Consider the following 17,773-nt stretch of genomic DNA (forward strand, 5'->3'; position numbering starts at 1 on the left):
CCAGTCCTGCAGAGTTGAGCTGGCTGCTTATCTACATGCACTCTCTGTGAGTATTTGCTTGCACCATCTCAGCAGTGCACATAGAATGAAGAGGGTGCATATTAGCCAGTAAGGGACACTGCAGATGAGGTTTTCCAGAGCTTACAGGTGGGCCTCTTGATGGAGTCCATAAGCCACTTAGTAGGATATATGGCCATATTTTGAGATCTTCACAGTGGTTGTTTTGAAGCCTCATCCCTTCTTACCTGCTCCTAGTTCCCCCCAAGACTATTTAGTCATGCCAATCACCTCAGTAATCTGGGAGTGGGAAGACCAGTGTAAGCCTCTTGGGTACCATTCCATAAGACTGGGGAAGCTAGGCCCTCACTCAGCTATCATTTTCCCCTAGGGGAGAAATCATGGGCCTGCGGGATCTCCCTTGGCCCTAGGCTATGCTGCCTTAGAAGAGAGTGATGTGGGTAAAGTGTAACTGTTCTTACCCACTTCAGTGTGTTTATCCTCAAACTTTTTTCCATGAACAGGGTTCTAGAATCTCTCCACTGGACTTCCAGTTTCCCACAGATGCATACAGTTCCTAAATCATTGTTAAAATCGCTGTTGCTGTGGGGGAGTGAGGGCTGGAGTCTCTTATTCCATTATCTTGCTGATGTCCCTCTGGCCTTTTTACTTTTCAATAAAATATTTTCATTTCACAAAAAGTTACCTTCGTGAGGTTTTTCAGTTTATTTTCGTTTGTACAAATTCCCTTTAAGTACCAATATCTCTCTGTCCTAAAAAATTATACCTTGTAAATATATATACAAATTACTCAGTTGCATACTACTGTGCCCTAATCAGTTGAAGGCCTAATTCAATTATTTTAATTTGACATGAAGACAATGGTAAATATAAGCACACAGATAGGTACTGAGATGATATAGTTCTGTAATGAGTAATAAAATGATCATCTAGATAATTCAGAATATACAGTTTTCCCTTTGTTTCTGTGGGGGATTCGTTCCAGGGCCTCCCATAGGTAGCAAAATCCATGAATACCCAAGTCCCTGATATAAAATTGTGTAATATTTACATATAACCTATGAACATCCTCCTCTATATTTTTAGTCATCTCTGGATCACTTAAACCCTAATACAATGTAAATGTTGTATAAATAGTTGTTACACTGTACTGTTTAGGAAATAATGACAAAGAAAAGTCTGTACATGTTCAATAAAGACACATTTTTTCCCAAATATTTTTAATCCCGGGTTTTTATTTCATATCTGTGGAATACAAAGGGCTGACTATATTTATAGTTTACATATATTAAACTGCTCAGAGAGAATTCACACTACCAGAAATTTGCCATGGATCTCAGTTTAAGAAACACTGTGCCAGACCACTGTTTCCCAAGAACATGTTTTATTTTGTAGAAACCGTAATTACAGGACCTAACTGGAATATACTGCATACTAGTTAAATGCTTGTTTAATTGAAAATTTCATAGATTTAAAGCAACATAGATGTCATAGGAAACCACTAAATAGAGATTTTTCTCAACTAGCTCAACTATTTGTCCTTACGTTTCTCCAAAGTCCAAATATCTTTCACATACAGCTACAGCTGTATTTGTTCTCACACTGCTATAAAGAAACATCTGAGACTGGGTCATTTATTTAAAAAAAAAAACAAAAAAAAACAAAAGAAAACAGGTTTAATTGGCTCATGGTTCTGCAAACTGTACAGGAAGCATGGCAGCACATGCTTTTGGGGAGGTCTTAGGGAGCTTTCAATCATGGTGGAAGGCAAAGTGGGAACAGGCACTTTACATGGTTGGAGCAGGAAGAAGAAAGAGACAAGAGAGGTGTACACACTTTTAAACAACCAGATCTCACAAGAACTCAGTCAGTATCGTGAGGACAGTACCAAGAAGGAAATGTGCCTCCATGATCTGATCACCTCCTGCCAGGCCCCACCTCCAACACTGGGAATTACAATTCAACATGAGATTTGGGAAGGGACACAGATCCAAACCATATCAATGGCTTTCAAATTTATCATCTTCATCCAGCTAGCTGGATGGGAAAAAGAACATGGATGGTTTTTGATCGGCCCACACTAGTAGTGGAAAATAGTTGTTCCATTGACTAAATTGCTATTACGTGGCTACACTGCAAGAGAGACCATGGTTGTAGTCTGGAGGTCTACCAAGAAAAGTTTGAAAATTTGTATTTTGATCAGCAGTCATATATGCTACAGAGCTTCAGGTAGTGTAGTCACAACCAGTAGTATGTGGGACAAAGAGTACAAGCGTTAGTCAGTGCAGGCTCTGGAGTCAGTCTTTAACGTTGGAATCCAAGTGGTCATTTTCCTGTCAGTTCTACATGAATACAATGGATATTTTATACCTACTCCATGGATTTGGTGATAAGATTAAGTGAGATAATAGATTCATTAGACTTATAACGGTACCCAGCACATGACCATTATTAGATAATTATTATTTATTTTTATTAAATACTAATAATTGTCAGCTACTATAAAAAGCCTGTTTTCCACCTCTGCTTAGGAGAACAAAAGTATTGATGAAACAACCAAAATGTCTTCATCAAAAGAATCATGTGCTATACAAATGTACTTTATTATGTAGAAAACATTTATATAAAAATCTTCCTGGACTTCAATAAGACTTTTGATTTGGGGTCTGAGCAACAAGATAGGAATGTGTAATATAAACCATGCCACTCTAAGCACATCTCTGACTCAAGTATTTTGGTAGAATTATCTATATCTATATATCTCATAAATAATTATTAAAGGAGAATATATGTACAGTTGAAAATCACACCCATGTTCCCCACTCCAATTTGGCAATATCCTAACTGAAAAGTCAGTAATATGGATATCAAAGTATATTTTTTATTATGAATTAAACTGAATTAGAAAATCCAGCTTGCGTAGATAGTCAAATTGGCTTCTAATACCTTCACCATTGAATTGACTGCCAATGCTACAGAATCATCTGCTGCCATCACTCCACTTGGGGGCTGAGCCTGTCACCTTAAACTTTCCTTGTGAAGGCTTATTAAGTTGAGGGCCTAAAAGGCCATGAATGCACAATTCTCAATTCACTAATCACATAGTCATTCCTGTTTTCTTAGGGAGAATTGACTAAACAGACAAAGATGTTTGGAAAATTCCTTTTTCTTACTCTGTGCCTCAGTAGGGCAGACATTCTATGTCCTGGCCATAGAAAAGGTAGTAGGGAAAGAAAATTGTTCTCACTGATATGCCCCCCTCCCAGTGACATAAATATATGATCTATACAATCAATCGTTTCTAAATATTGAAAAATTTGAGAGTAAACATTGCACTTTTAGGTAATAATATGAAAGTGGTAATAATGATGCCTTAGAAAACAATATAATTCAGTAAGTTTAAACAATGAAACTTTCTCTTTTCAAAAAAGGAAGGGAGTAATAGAGGGCAAAACAACCTAGAAACAGGATCAGAAGAATATCATTAAAAATAAATATTACAAACATTTGAGAGGCACCCTGGTTTGTGTTATTTCTGTGACCATCATTTTAAAAGCAAATATAGTATTAGAAATGCATTAGTAGGAATAAGATACATAAAAATAAGTAGATTTTTATTTTATATTTTATAAGATATGTAAAAATAAGTGTAAATATATTGAGGATTCTTTCAATTCATATGACAGTATTACATTCATTTCTGACAAGTAAGCACAAAACAGAATGTAGAAAAAATAGGAAGTTTCCGTACAAAATATAAAAATAAAATGGGCTGGGCATAGTGGCTCACGCCTGTAATCCCAACACTTTGGGAGGCCAAGGTGGGCAGATCACGAGGTCAAAAGATCGAGACCATCCTTCCTGGCCGACATGGTGAAACCCATCTCTGCTAAAAATACAAAAATTAGCTGAGCGTGGTGGTGCACACCTGTAGTCCCAGCTACTTGGGAGGCTGAGGCAGGAGAATTGCTTGAACCCAGGAGGCGGAGGTTGCAGTGAGCTGAGATCACGCCACTGCACTCCAGCCTGGAAACAGAGCAAGACTCCATCTCAATAAATAAATAAATAAATAAATAAATAAATAAATAATACTTGAAGGCAATATTGAAAAATAGAAAGTGCATATGTATGCTTTGAAACATACAAATTTGGGTTGAAATATTAGCCCTGTGGCATATTAGTTTCAAGACTTTAATGATGCTGGTTGACCTCCCTGAGTCGTTTTGCTTTGCCCATAAAATGAGAGCAACTTCATATGGGGGTTGTGATAGCATAGATCACATCACGTTTGACTCACGGTAACCACTCGAACATAAATAGTTTCCTCACTCCCTGAGAAACATATTATTGAGGAAAAAAAGCGGAGCCTGAAAGAAGTGAATTTATTTGGAATTGTTTTGAATGAAAAGAGGTGATTTAGTGAGCCCTCCCCTCCAGTGAACAGTCTCTTAATACCCTGAAGAACCTGAACTGGAACAAATAGCCTTAAATTGCATCAATTTTTATCTTGACTTCCTGGGAATGTAATAGTACTGTAATAGGCCCTAGGTCTTAGAAGTGTCCAGAAAATCATGCAAAAGCATCATAAATATGTGTCTAAATGATTTGGGAATAACCCAATCTAATCTCTTGTGCAAGAATTTTAATCTCAAATGTGTTCTACATGGTTGTATGGCATGTTTGTATCCACTTATCTTATGACTGAACTTCCCCAAATAGTTCTTAAACTATATTTGTCAATTTAATGCATTATACATCTTAATTCCTAATAAATGTTTATTTTTATAGCTTTTACAACTGGGACGCTGATATTGCTGTTTGTAATTCAAGTCCCAACTATCAAGTGATTGCCGATAATCCAGAAGGCTTACTTTTCAGATACAAAAGAGACAGAAAAATTCTTAATGTGGACCCAAAGGTAATTCTTCTTTTACACTTAGTTAGTTATCTCTTCACGTGTTGTTGTATTTCTGCCACTACTCAAAAAATCTGTTAAATATTTGACACTCTTAAGTTGTTAAATTTAGAAAGGAAATAACATTTTGAAACTTAGAGCATGTACTACCTTTTAAAAAACACTCCATAGCTTCATAAATTATTAGAAACTAATAAGAAAGAGTTTAGGGGGAATTTAAATAGAACTCACAAGTGGAAACACTTCTCCATGCCTAGCACAGAATTGCACCAGGGAGCCAGTAGGTCACACATGTGCTTCCCCCGATCCTGGAGATGTCCAGCCACTTGTTGCTGTTAGTGGGGAGGAGGGTCATTTAGAGAAGGGAGACTCTCACCTTACATTTGTACCCAGAATTCTAATACCCCTCTGTGCATGTGACTAACACTAAAAATGGTTTGGCTCTTAATGTATTTCTAAGTGTTAATTTGGAAAACACTTTTATTTAAATATTTTAAAGACATGTCTTATGATATTTTGAATTTGTTCAAAGAAAAATATTTACATCTTGCATATTTTCAAAGACTGCATTTGAATCATGACTTTTTATTATGATTTGTCCTATGTCTCGGGATGAAAGTTAAAACTTTGCTTGAAGTCATTATGTGTTTGACTTGTGTCGGTGGGTTTCATTTTGTTGTTGTTTTTAAATTTTGAAAACTATTATTCACATGAAAGTGTCAATCTAAAATCCAAAAGCAAGAAAAAGATTCTTTCACAGTAAAATAAATAAAAATTGTTTGATACACATGGAATATGGACAAGGATGGGCCAAAGGAAGGGGGGGTCAGGTTATAAAAACTTTTCCAAAAGTTTTTAGAAAACCAAAGTCAAAATTCCAGTCTGTATTTCATATCCACTTAGTACAGTTCCTTGCACATAAAAAATGCTAAATAGGCCAGGCGCAGTGGCTCACACCTGTAATCCCAGCACTTTGGGAGGCAGAGGTGGGCAGATCACCTGAGGTCAGGAGTTTGAGACCAGCCTGGCAAACATGGAGAAACCCCATCTGTACTAAAAATACAAAATTATCCAGGCATGGTGGCGCATGCCTATAATCCCAGCTATTCAGCAGGCTGAGGCAGGAGAATGGCTTGAACCTGAGAGGCGGAACTCCGTCTCAAAAAAAAAAAAAAAAAAAAAAAGCTAAATAACCATGTGTTTAAAGAATTAATGACCATAATTCTGTAACAAGAAATAGATGATTACCTGAAATGAGATACAGCTACAAATATCAAAAATGCCAAGATAGTAATTTAAACAGGATAGAAGCTGCTTTCTCTTCCACATGTAAGTGTAGATGGTGACAGTCCAAGGTTTAAATGGCAGCTCCACAGTCATCTGAGCTAGGGTGATCCTCATTTTCTTGGGCCAAAATAGGTCTCTAGCCAAAACAACCACATTCAAAACATAATGCCTGGATGGGGTTGAGAGGGTACAAAGAACATTCCCCTGATGCCTTTAAAGGGAGTTTCCAAAAAGCTACTGCACAAACCATCACTTATGTTCCATTGTAAGAAGTTAGTCTTATGGAGATGATTAGCTACATGCAAAGCTGGGAAATATAATCTTAATTCAAATGACAATGCACCCAGCTAAAAACAGGTATTCTGAGACAGGGAGAAGAGAGGTTTAAGTAGACAACTGGCAGGTTCTAACACAATGCTATCTCCTTCAAAATAACAATACTCTTTTTTGGTCTCAGGTTTCTCATTAGTGAAATGAAGTACTGGATCAGAGAGTCTTTAGGGCTGTGTTTATTATGAATCTATGAATACCAGAGTACTTTATCAACATACCTTCTCTCTAGTGGTTCTTCTTTACTTATGGGTGTCAAAATGAGATCAGTAGGGACAAAGTACAGAAAACTTAATAAATAGCATTTCCAGAGTCATTTCCTTAGAAGTCTAAACTATATAAATAAGAAAAGATTTTAAATTATGAACGCTCTTATTAAGATGTGTGAAACAAATATTTGAATCAATTTTGGATGACATCATATTTAAACTATTTTAGGGCTGTATTTTAACTAATGGCATATTTCAAGAATGCATGTCATGAATTGTAGTTTTTACAGTCTTTGGGGAATCATTATTGAATGTGAACTGTTGCTTAAACATGGTTCAAATCATTTTAACTCAAACTCAAACTTCCAAAATAGTCAACCATGAGATTTCAATATGACATATAACATTTGTCTCCTTTTTTCTGAAAGATTTTGATTAGATTTTATGATAAATTTGAAGAAATTTTTTCCAACTCTTGAATAAAGAGCAAGCATTTGGTTAATGAGTGGTAAGAGTAAGAATTATTAGGCGAGACATACAACAACATTTGGATACGTATATTTCTTTAAATTTTAATTTTATCTTGTGGAAAGTAAAAATTAACAGTAGACTTATGAAAAGAAATGTTGGTCTCAGCATTAGTAAACAGAGTCCTAGGCTTTACTATTAATTGGCTGCATGACCTTGATAAATTCACTCAACTTCCCTGGGTTTTAGTGGTCACAACTAGAAGATAGAGAGTTGTTGTAGTTGTTGTGTTGTTGCTTGTTTTGTTTCTTTCTGATCTCTAGAGTTCCTTTAAAGTACCAGGCCCAGTTTTTAGAGATTCTGCCTCGACTGGGACCAGAAGTACATATTTTAATAAGCAGCCTGTGTGATTCTGCTACAGGTTGTTCATGAACTGCAGTTTGAGAAAAAATCTCCATAAAAAGTCAATAGTCTAAAGACATCTGGCATTCTGTTCTCAAAAAATAAGTAGAAAGACACTTATATATTTTAATTATTGTGGACAAGATGTATTTTACATTGCTACAAAATTTCTTAACTTATTCTTTCTTCAAAGATCCAAGATCTTTTGTATTTCATGCATCCAACATAAAATTTCTTATAGACCTAAGGAAGAACCAAGAAATAAGCAAAATAAATACCTGCAGTTACTTTAATAACTACTAATACATATTGATAGAAATTACATTTTTATAGTCAATATTTTTCTTAGCAATTTTTATTGAAATCCTTCCTAAGGTGAACATCTCATAACTCCAGTAGTTAAAGAGCTGTAAAATATTGTAAGAGCAACTCAGCTCTCCTTTTCTTCTCCTTCATGTACCCTCTTTGGAATACTTTATGCTTAAAATTAAAGAGGTCAAGATAAATGAAAGGTGGAAACAGTGATAAACAGGATGTGTTTACTTTGTCCAACACAGATGTGGACTCATTAATTCTGAAGTATGTTTCCCATGAAAGGCAGTTGTTTGGAAATGGTAACAGTGGAAACAGAAACTTGTGCAGGTCTTACAACAAGTAATATGAGTTCATTGGTTAGGAAATTCCAAATGCAATAAGAGTTTGGTTGCATTGAAAACAGGACCACTGGCTTTAACTTCCCTGCAGCTGTATAACATCTGGAACAAATAAGCCAAGTTTCTATTTTTGAGTGAAGAATGCTTGTTTGAGTGATTCACACCCACCAAAATGTTTCCAGTGTATTATCTTTAGAAGAATTAAATGGAAGCACTTTGCACTCTGTCCAATATATTATTTGGACAAATTTTTTAAATACACTTTTTTTTTTGCTTTTCAAAAACACTAACCATGGGATAGTTTGCTTTGAGTCTTACCATAGCATAAGTGGTCTAAAACTGGCATGAACCACTAATAAGGCAAGAAAGAGAGAGAGAGAGATTGTATACAATAGTTACAACAAAATATATATATATTTCTTAGTTACACCAGCTATTCTCACTTCCCATTTCTGAGAGGCCATCACCTGGAAAAATGCCTTGCTAATGAATATTTGATAAATATTCATTGAATTGATGATTGAATGGATCATTCCCTCCAAAAGCAATAATAACAATAATAATAATAATAGTAATAGTGCTACACTAATTAAAAGTTAATGAGTAAATTATGTTAGTCATTTGATATAGCAGTGATAGCAGAAATGGGTATAGTCATTTTCCCTATATTAACCCAAATAAGTCACAAAAAATGCAAGAATTTATTGCTGAAATCAGATTTTGTAGGAACTATGCAGAAATCTTTATTTTGGTCTATGCTTTCATACCTTCTTGTGCAGTCCCAGAAATATATAATTTAAACTATCTCAAATTAAGATTATTGAATTAGAACATGATTTTGATTTATGAACAGACTTCAACAGATTAAATGACTCACTGACAGTCAACAGTTAATTATTAGTAGAAACCATCAATGAAGCTTAAATATTATGAGACACATGGGGAGGTGAAGATGAGCAAGACTTCAGTCTTTGCCCTTTAAGTGCTCTTAGTGTTTTTAGGGAAATAAGTCAAAACATAACTGCAGTATAATGCAGAAAATGGTACATTGCACAGGAGAGAAATACTTTTGGAATTCAGTGAAAGAAGAGATGATTTTTGATCTGGGGACAGGAGCTAGTGGAAAGGAATGGTGAAGGGAGAGCATTGGAGATAATGTTAAGTGATAATGGAGGAAGTAAATTTTTAGTGGGGACTTAAAGGATGATTAGAAATTGAACTAGATGTTCCCTAAAACTTAAAGTATAATAAAATTTAAAAACAACAACAACAACAAAAAAAAAAAACAAAAAAAAAAGAAGCAGGATCATAAAAAAAAAACAAAAAACAGAAATTGAACTAGAGAGGGGGAGAATTGAACACATAAGGAGGGAAAGGGAGTCAATATCAGGAATTAAACCTATTACCCAAGATAAGATTCACAAGTATAAAACAGACAAGGGAAAACCCAAATAGTTCAATTTGGATTCTGCATTGGATTGAAGGGGTGAATTGGGAATTAAGCCTGGAGAGGTCATCAGAAGCTTTGACTGCAGGACTGAGGCAGATCTTGGACTGGACTCAATAGGAAATGGGGAAATATGCCAAGCATCTTGTTCAGAGAAATAACAGGATGAAAGTTGGGCTTTAATGTTAGAAGGTGTAGAGCAGTACAGACGAGGGAGGAAAAGCTGGAGAAGACAAGCAGAATAACAGTAACCCAGGTGAAAAGTAAAAAGGACTGGAAGTAGAGGTCCTGCTATAGTTGGCAAATTTTGAGTTGATGCTTTCAATATTGCAACTACCAGATCATTCAGGTACAGATAGAACTTATATTATGTGTATCTATCTAGAAAAGTTTTTGAGAGACCTCACTTTCCCCCAGTACTCAGAAAAGAAAGAGAGGGAGAAAGAACATGTGTGTGTGAGAGAGGAGAGAGACAGTATTGCTGGATGAGTACAGGGCACACAAGTGAGTTGGATGGATGTCTGCCACTCTTTATTCTTCCCTCCACCCCCCTTTTCCTCATTTGATGTTTCCTTGGCAACTGTTGAGAACTATGAAGTTTAAAGGTGAATCTGGAAGGTAGATTTCTTGTCCTAAAAAGCTTACAGGTTAACTGGTGAGTGGGTGGGAAAATATACACATAGAAATGGCAAGCTAGAAAGTAACCTGAGAGGACAGAAAAAGTTCTGTAAGAATTCAGGGGAGGCAGAATGTACTTTGGACCAAGGATATTCAAAAACAAGTTAATGAAAGAGATAGCATTTGAACTGGGTCTGGAAGGGTGGGTCAGTGAGGACATGAGGACTGGAGAGGAACGGTGTTCTGATAGGAAGAAAAATCATGCACAAAGGCATGGGAGCACAAAGGCATGGGAGCACAAAGGCATGGGAGCACAAAGGCATGGGAGCACAAAGGCATGGGAGCACAAAGGCATGGGAGCACAAAACATGAGGCTGTGAAGGAAGGCAGAGGACCTCCTTGTGACTACAGAGAGGCTGTCAGCAGAGATCAGATATCAGAATCACCCAGGAAGCTTTAGAATATATGATGCCTGACCTCATCCCAAGAAGGCTGGATAACTGATCTGAGTGGAAGGCTTACGCATTGGTACTTTTCAAAAATACCCTAGGTGATTCTAGTGGTTCACAAGGGTTGAGACAAAGGTGCAGGAAGGACAATCATGGCAGAAAAGTCTTGAGAGAATAACTAAACACCACAAGTGGAAGCCAAATGTAATTAGTGTTTGCCATTCTATAGACCTCAAGGAGATTCAGTACTATTTGTGTCACAATGTCTTAGAATCAAAATTTCTAAGTATGAAAATGCATAATCCATTTTGAAAGGAGGTGATGTGACTCTTCTGTTGGCTAAACTTCATTGGTGTGCTTTTAGAATTCAAAAGAAAATCAATTATATTAAAAATATGAAAATTTATAGGGCAAGATCTCTTTTTGTTATCTTATTTACTGTCTAGTAGAGTACATCTTGAATATAGTTGCTTGGTAAGTCACTGATAACAAGCAAACTAAAAGACATGTGAAAAGATCTCAGAGACCCATAGTTTCTATTGGATGTAGGACATTAGTGAAACAAAAAACAGTATTATAGAATAAAACTTTCTGGATCCATGCTGAGTGTCACAAGGTTTGGAAGGCATGTGCAATGTAGACTGCGCATGGATTTAGCAGGATTTATTTCTTTGTTCTTTTTGTATCAATACTCCTGACTATTAAGCCCAGACTCCTCTATTTGAAAATTGTTCACAATTGTTCAAACATAACAGTGAGCTACTTTGGCATGTAGTCTATTATCACAAGAGCTCTTTATTAGTACCCAGCCTGCCCTGGCTTGATTAGGAACAATTCCTATTAATTCAGGAAAGCATTTCCTCTTCCTCTCTCTTTCTCAAATTCACCAATCAGAGAACTCCAGGCTCTTCCCTTAGACATCAAACTGAATCCATCTATGGTGAGGCCCAGCAAATTCTATTTTTAAAGCCTCTTCAGGTAACCCTAAAGATTAGCTGGATTTTATATCCACTGCTTTACACAGTACTATTGTCTTAGCTGTTGCTTCACCTTAATGTATATGCATAAAGCAATCAAACTTCATTCATTTAAAATATGTTGTAATGCAACAGTGTTAACTTTAAGTTATTGAAATTACACATTCCCAGGACTGCACAGACTAGAAAGCACAGACCATATACCAAAGAGTGCTGTGTAATGAGATACAACTGCACTAAATGCTTCTGCTAATAAATCACCATTACTGCTATTTTTTCTTCTTATTTGGATCATTATGGGGGCCAGAGAGTGGGCGAGGGGTTGGGAGGTTTTATGCATTCTTTGCTATTACTGCCTCATGGAACTTCATTTTGTGAAGTGAGTTTGCCTAGAGGCTCAAATGAAACAATACACGTGACAGAAACTTGTAAAGCATAAACTGTCAAATGTAGGGCAGGAACCCTTTCTGGACATTTTGCCGTTGTATTACCAGGGCTAGCTCCATGCCTGCACATGGTAGGTGTTCAGTAAACATCTGTGGGATGAATAAATTGAAATATTAAATATTTGCTAAAGAAATGAATGGTAGGGCCAAAAATAATTCTTAAAAAAAAATTGAGGTTAACTTAAAATATTTTAGGGTCTTAGGCACTGAAAACATATGTAGAGCTAAAGCAATTTTTAGCTAAAAACTACCAGAGTAATTGACTCTGGTGCTTTTCTGCCTAGGTAGGTGGATAAATGAATTATCACTCAGGGTTCTTTGAGGAACTTTCGAGAGTAAATGGTGATTTGTCCAGGGTAACGGCAATATGTTAGGTGCATGGGTAAATGAGAGTAGCAATTACTTTACTATTTTTAAAAATAAATGTGTAGTCACTGTTGTCTATTATTATACAGGTGCTAAAAACAAATATGTCAAATTCTTTCTTTTTCTCTGAGCAAAAGACTAGACACATAAGGTTTAAAATTAAAAATAAATTCAACTAATAAAATCACCCGTTTTTGTTTTTGCATTTTTTTTTTTAATTTAGAGGACGATTCCAGCAACATCTTCTCAGAGCTCCTCTCTCCTCTGTTCTGCCCTCTCAGGCAACCCCCACGCAAGCACTTGCTACTATTAGTAGGAAAGGTGTTCATTACCTGTTTAATGCCACCTCTGCTTCTGAGGTCGTTGGCTGCTCTTCATTTCCCTGGCCTCCCAGATCCTAAAATCCTAACCTGTCATAGCCTTGAAATTGATCTTCTCAAAACGGAGACCCATAACATTTCTACGTCCTATATGCAGATGGTTCCAATTTAATCTCTTGGAACCTCGCCCTTCAGTGAAGGTCCTCAGTTTTAAAATCTGCCTTTTAACAGGAGGAGCTATATATAATCCCTTTTGAAAAACAAACAAACAAAAAGCTGAATAGAATAAGTTTTAAACAAGGTTATGGCTTCCGCAACGTCTCAGAAGTGTTTCTGCAAACTGTACTACAAGACTAAATTAATATTGGGCCAGTGGGGCAGGGGATATCTACTGAATCACCAACACCACTTTTTTGGCCCCTGTATTTTCCTTGGAGGCCTCTTATAAATGTTGCTTTTTAACTGTGGCACAGTCACAGTTATTAAGTAAAGCTGAGGCCTTGCCAACTTTCTGGTTTTGCTACCCAAATTACTGAATGTTTGGTTGATTATAGCCCTAAAACACCCACGTACTAAGTAGCTTTTAAACATTTTCTCCTCTGGGTAATCACCTGGTATATCTGAACCGAAAGCCCACCACATATAAATTAAGTATTTACTCAACTAACTACTGCTAAAATCAATGGCCTTGAGGAATACATTAAAATTATATAACAGAGCTTGGCTTTTATGAATTAAAACTCCTAAAACTTAAATGTCATGTCCTCCACTTGACCTGAAAAACTGACTTTAATTTTATATGCAGTATTTAAGGAACAACCCCCAGAGATAAGCACATTGTTCATAAGTGTCCGGTGCATGAACTCATATATGAACTATAACACAGAAATGTAAGCTACACGAAAGAAAAAAATACATATATATTTTTTGAATTTTGAATTATGTATATACATAAATATATATGTCAATGTTTAGTAATAAGAGAGTATAAATGATAAGCCTCCATCATCTGAGCTGAATATATGCAATGAAAAGAAAGGTACATATCCCAATAAAGCATACATGACAAAGAAAAATTATTGTTTTAAGCTTTTATTTCCAAGAGCAACCTAATCAAACATGATGCCAAAAGTAAAAGGGACCCATATGGCCTAGGGATATAAGGATGGAGAGATTTGAGGAAGAGAGCTTTAGACACAGTTCACGCTCACTTTCTCACAAAACGTATTACCTGAAATCAAGAAGTATGGAAGAGAGTAGAAGTTAATTTCCTGGCAAGATGAAATGATTGAATAAGAACAAAATAATTGTTTCCTCTATGATCTTAAAAACCTGCTAACTAATAACACAGAAGCAGGCATCAGAAAACACATGAGTCAGGCATGGTGTCATTGCAGGTGCAAGACCACAGTTGAGGGATTATTTCTAGTTCAAAGAAAGAGCATGTTTTTTTCCTGGGTCTCAACAGTTGAACAAGTAGTTAATTCCCATGACTCTTTCTCAGCCATTCACCACTCCCAGCAAATACTCATAATTTCTCAAAAATTGAAATCCCAAAGCAGAGTGAGAGTTGAATTTTATTAGAGTATGGAATACAATAGCATGAATAGTGACCAAGACCATTAGTAAGAAAGAAAAATCTCATGTTGATAACTTATAAGTGGCTATTGCTGGCTGAGATATCTTTGGCATGTACATTGGTGGCCCTGAACATATATACGTTTTCTCAAATAGCTGAAGCAAGAGTGGAAAAGAAAAACACAGTTAAATGAACAAAAATGTCAGCCCCAACTTGGCAGGTCAGAAAACTACCTCATAAGTATATGAGGTTGCTCCAAGGGGATAGGTTCTTAATTTGGGGGGGGAAACAACTTATTTTTAAAATCTGTTAAGTTTTGGCTGGGCACGGTGGCTCATGCCTGTAATCCCAGCAGTTTAGGAGGCCGAGGTGGGCAGACCACGAGGTCAGGTGATCGAGACCATCCTAGCTAACAAGGGGAAACCCTGTCTCTACTAAAAAATACAAAAAATTAGCCAGGCATGGTGGCAGGAACCTGCAGTCCCAGCTACTTGGGAGGCTGAGGCAGGAGAATGGCGTGAACCCAGGAGGCGGAGCTTGCAGTGAGCCAAGATTGCGCCACTGCACTCCAGCCTGGGTGACAGAGCAAGACTCCATCAAAAAAAAAAAAAAAAAAAAAAAAGCACACATGGCCATATACAGAGTAGTATAATGTATTTTAGGTTATTCAAACACCTGCTTGAGTACCTTAATAAATCCCACTTAAGAATTCTCCAAGACCTGAGGATTCTCTAAAATACTTTGGAGCAGTTGAAAGAAGCTAGAACTGCAGAACAAGTTGGAAGGGAATGAGAAATGGTCATCAGGGCTCAGGCAGGGCAAAGCTCTTAAGAGGAGCAATGCTTAGAATGAGTTGAAGGTACAGAGATCTTTTCAGCTTTGTGATTAGGGAAAATTACTTCACCCTTTTGAGCACTTCACCTCTGTCTTCTCATCTGTAAAAATCTAAAAATTTATAGCCATTTACAAAGAGTTGTTGTGAAAATGAAATGAGAGAATATGTTTAAAATGCCTGCCACAGAGTAGGTGCTCAATGAATGAAAATTGCTTCCTAGTAGTGTATTACCTTAGAAACCATGAAAACTCTAAAAGAATAATCATTTTGCATTGCAAGAGTTAAAAACTGGAAATAATCTGCATGTTCATGACCAGGCAATGGTTAAATAAATTATGATACATGCATACAAAGAAATAGTATGTGGCAGTTTAAAAAGTTAAAGCTGTATTTACTGATGTTGATGGATTAGTGCAGATGTTCAAGATACACTATTAAGTGAAAAAGCAAATTGAAAATAATGTAGATAGGCCAGGCGCAGTGGCTCATGCCTGTAATCTCAGCACTTTGGGAGGCTGAGGCAGGCAGATCACCTGATGTCAAGAGTCAGAGACCAGCCTGGCCATGAAACCCCATCTCTACTAAAGAAAAATACAAAAATTAGCTGGGCATGGTGGCATGCACCTGTAATCCCAGATATTCGGGAGGCTGAGGCAGAAAAATCACTTGAACCTGGGAGGCAGAGATTGCAGTGAGCTGAGATAGATTGTGCCACTACACTCCAGCCTGGGGGAAAGAATGAGACTTCATCTCAAAAAAAGAATGTACATAATATTCTATCCTTTGAATTATTCATAATTGATATAAGAATTTCCCACTTGTGGAAATTTAATTGGTTTCTGCCTTCCCTCCAGTTTAATTGACAACTCTCTACAAACAAGCTTCTGATTTTATCCCCACTTAGGACAGATTTCTAAAATGGAACCTGCTTAGTCAAAATATATGTATTTTGTAAAGCTTTAGATAGATATTGTCAAATTGCTTTGCAGTTAGACCATGTCAATTTACAATTATATCTGAGCTGTTTAAAATTTCCCATTTCCCATGCCCTATTTATTTTGCATACTTTTTTAACTGTTAATTTCACAGTACAGATTTGTTTGGAGTCATTTTATTTGCTCCAGTCATTTTTTATTACTATTGGAAATGAAAATTTATTTTATATGCATGCTACTATATAATATTCTTATTTATATATTTATTTTAGAGACAGTGTCTTGCTCTGTCTGGAGTCCAGTGGCACAATCATAAACTCACTGTAGCCTAGAAGTCCTGGGCTCATATGATCCCACTTCCACCCCGGCACATTTCCCCTCCCTAGCCTCTGGCGTAGCTGGGACCACAAGCACTAATCACCATGCCTAAGATTTTCTTTTTTTTTTTTTATAGTGACAGTATGTTGCCTGGGCTGGTCTCCAACTCCTGGCCTCAAGCGATCCTCCTGCCTTGGCCACCCAAATTAATGGGATTATAGGCTTGAGCCACCATGCCCAATCTCCTTTTCTCTACAATTGTTATTGCTGTCTACCTACTTTCCTGTAGGGTTTTAATGGGAATTTTAAAATAAATTTTTAAAGTATTCTATGTGTAGAGGGTAGAAAACTTTTGGCTATCATATTTTTAGTGACATACCAAAATTTATATTCTTTTAAAGTTTACAATTGTTTTGTCATGCAAAATTTTTAAATTTTTCTATGATCCTAACTACTGATTTCTCTTTCTGATAGCTTTCATTGCTTCTATATTTAAAAAGATTCCTATACTAGAATCAGGAAAATAGTTACATATATTTTCTTCTAAATTTGTTTATTGTTCTTTTCACACATTTAAATCTGTAATTCTTCTGGGATTTGGTAGAATAAGGTTAGAATCTTCTTATTTTGTTTCATCAATTATTATTTTTCAGTAACTTTTTACTGTTGGACTTATTTCAATATCTTGTTGTACCCATATTTTATACTTGGCTTGGAGTCCCATCTCTCCTGGGACCCAGTAATGGGTTTCAGGCAGTAATCTTTTCACAGCTCCTTACAGTGCCATGAATTTGAAGGAAGAGCTTTCTAAGTGCTGAATTTTCTCAGCCAGTTACATCGTTTGCTGTTGCTGTTGTGTATGTGTAAGGGTTTTTAGCACTCTTTTTATACATTATTAAGAAACAATTTTTAAAAGAAGATAGAATCATCATTCTCATACAGATATACAGTGAATATATGGCAAAGATTTTTAACTCATTAATTAATGAGGGACCAGTGAGGTATTACAACTGATTCCAGAGAATTCAAAGAGCAGAGACATAAAAAAGGAATAAACAGATTTTAAAATAAATTTGCAAATAAATAAAAAGCGTCAATGCAAAAATGCATTGTATTCCACTGAACACAACTATTTTGCATTACTACAGACAAGAATTATTTGAATTATTATCGAATTTCTAAAAGTTGCGGAATTGTAATA

The 17,773-nt window shown here is 36.2% G+C and overlaps 1 protein-coding gene across 1 annotated transcript in view; it reads left to right on the forward strand.

Annotated features, from left to right (window-relative positions):
* The window catches only part of CFAP299 (cilia and flagella associated protein 299), a 649,304-nt gene that overhangs the window by 625,479 nt on the left and 6,052 nt on the right, over positions 1–17,773 (forward strand). The window contains exon 6 of the mRNA XM_019024959.3: positions 4,807–4,936. Within this exon, the coding sequence (XP_018880504.3) occupies positions 4,807–4,936 (130 nt within the window). The remainder of the gene's footprint in view (positions 1–4,806; positions 4,937–17,773) is intronic.

The sequence above is a fragment of the Gorilla gorilla genome, chromosome 3, assembly GCF_029281585.2.
Source record: "Gorilla gorilla gorilla isolate KB3781 chromosome 3, NHGRI_mGorGor1-v2.1_pri, whole genome shotgun sequence".
NCBI lineage: Eukaryota > Metazoa > Chordata > Mammalia > Primates > Hominidae > Gorilla > Gorilla gorilla.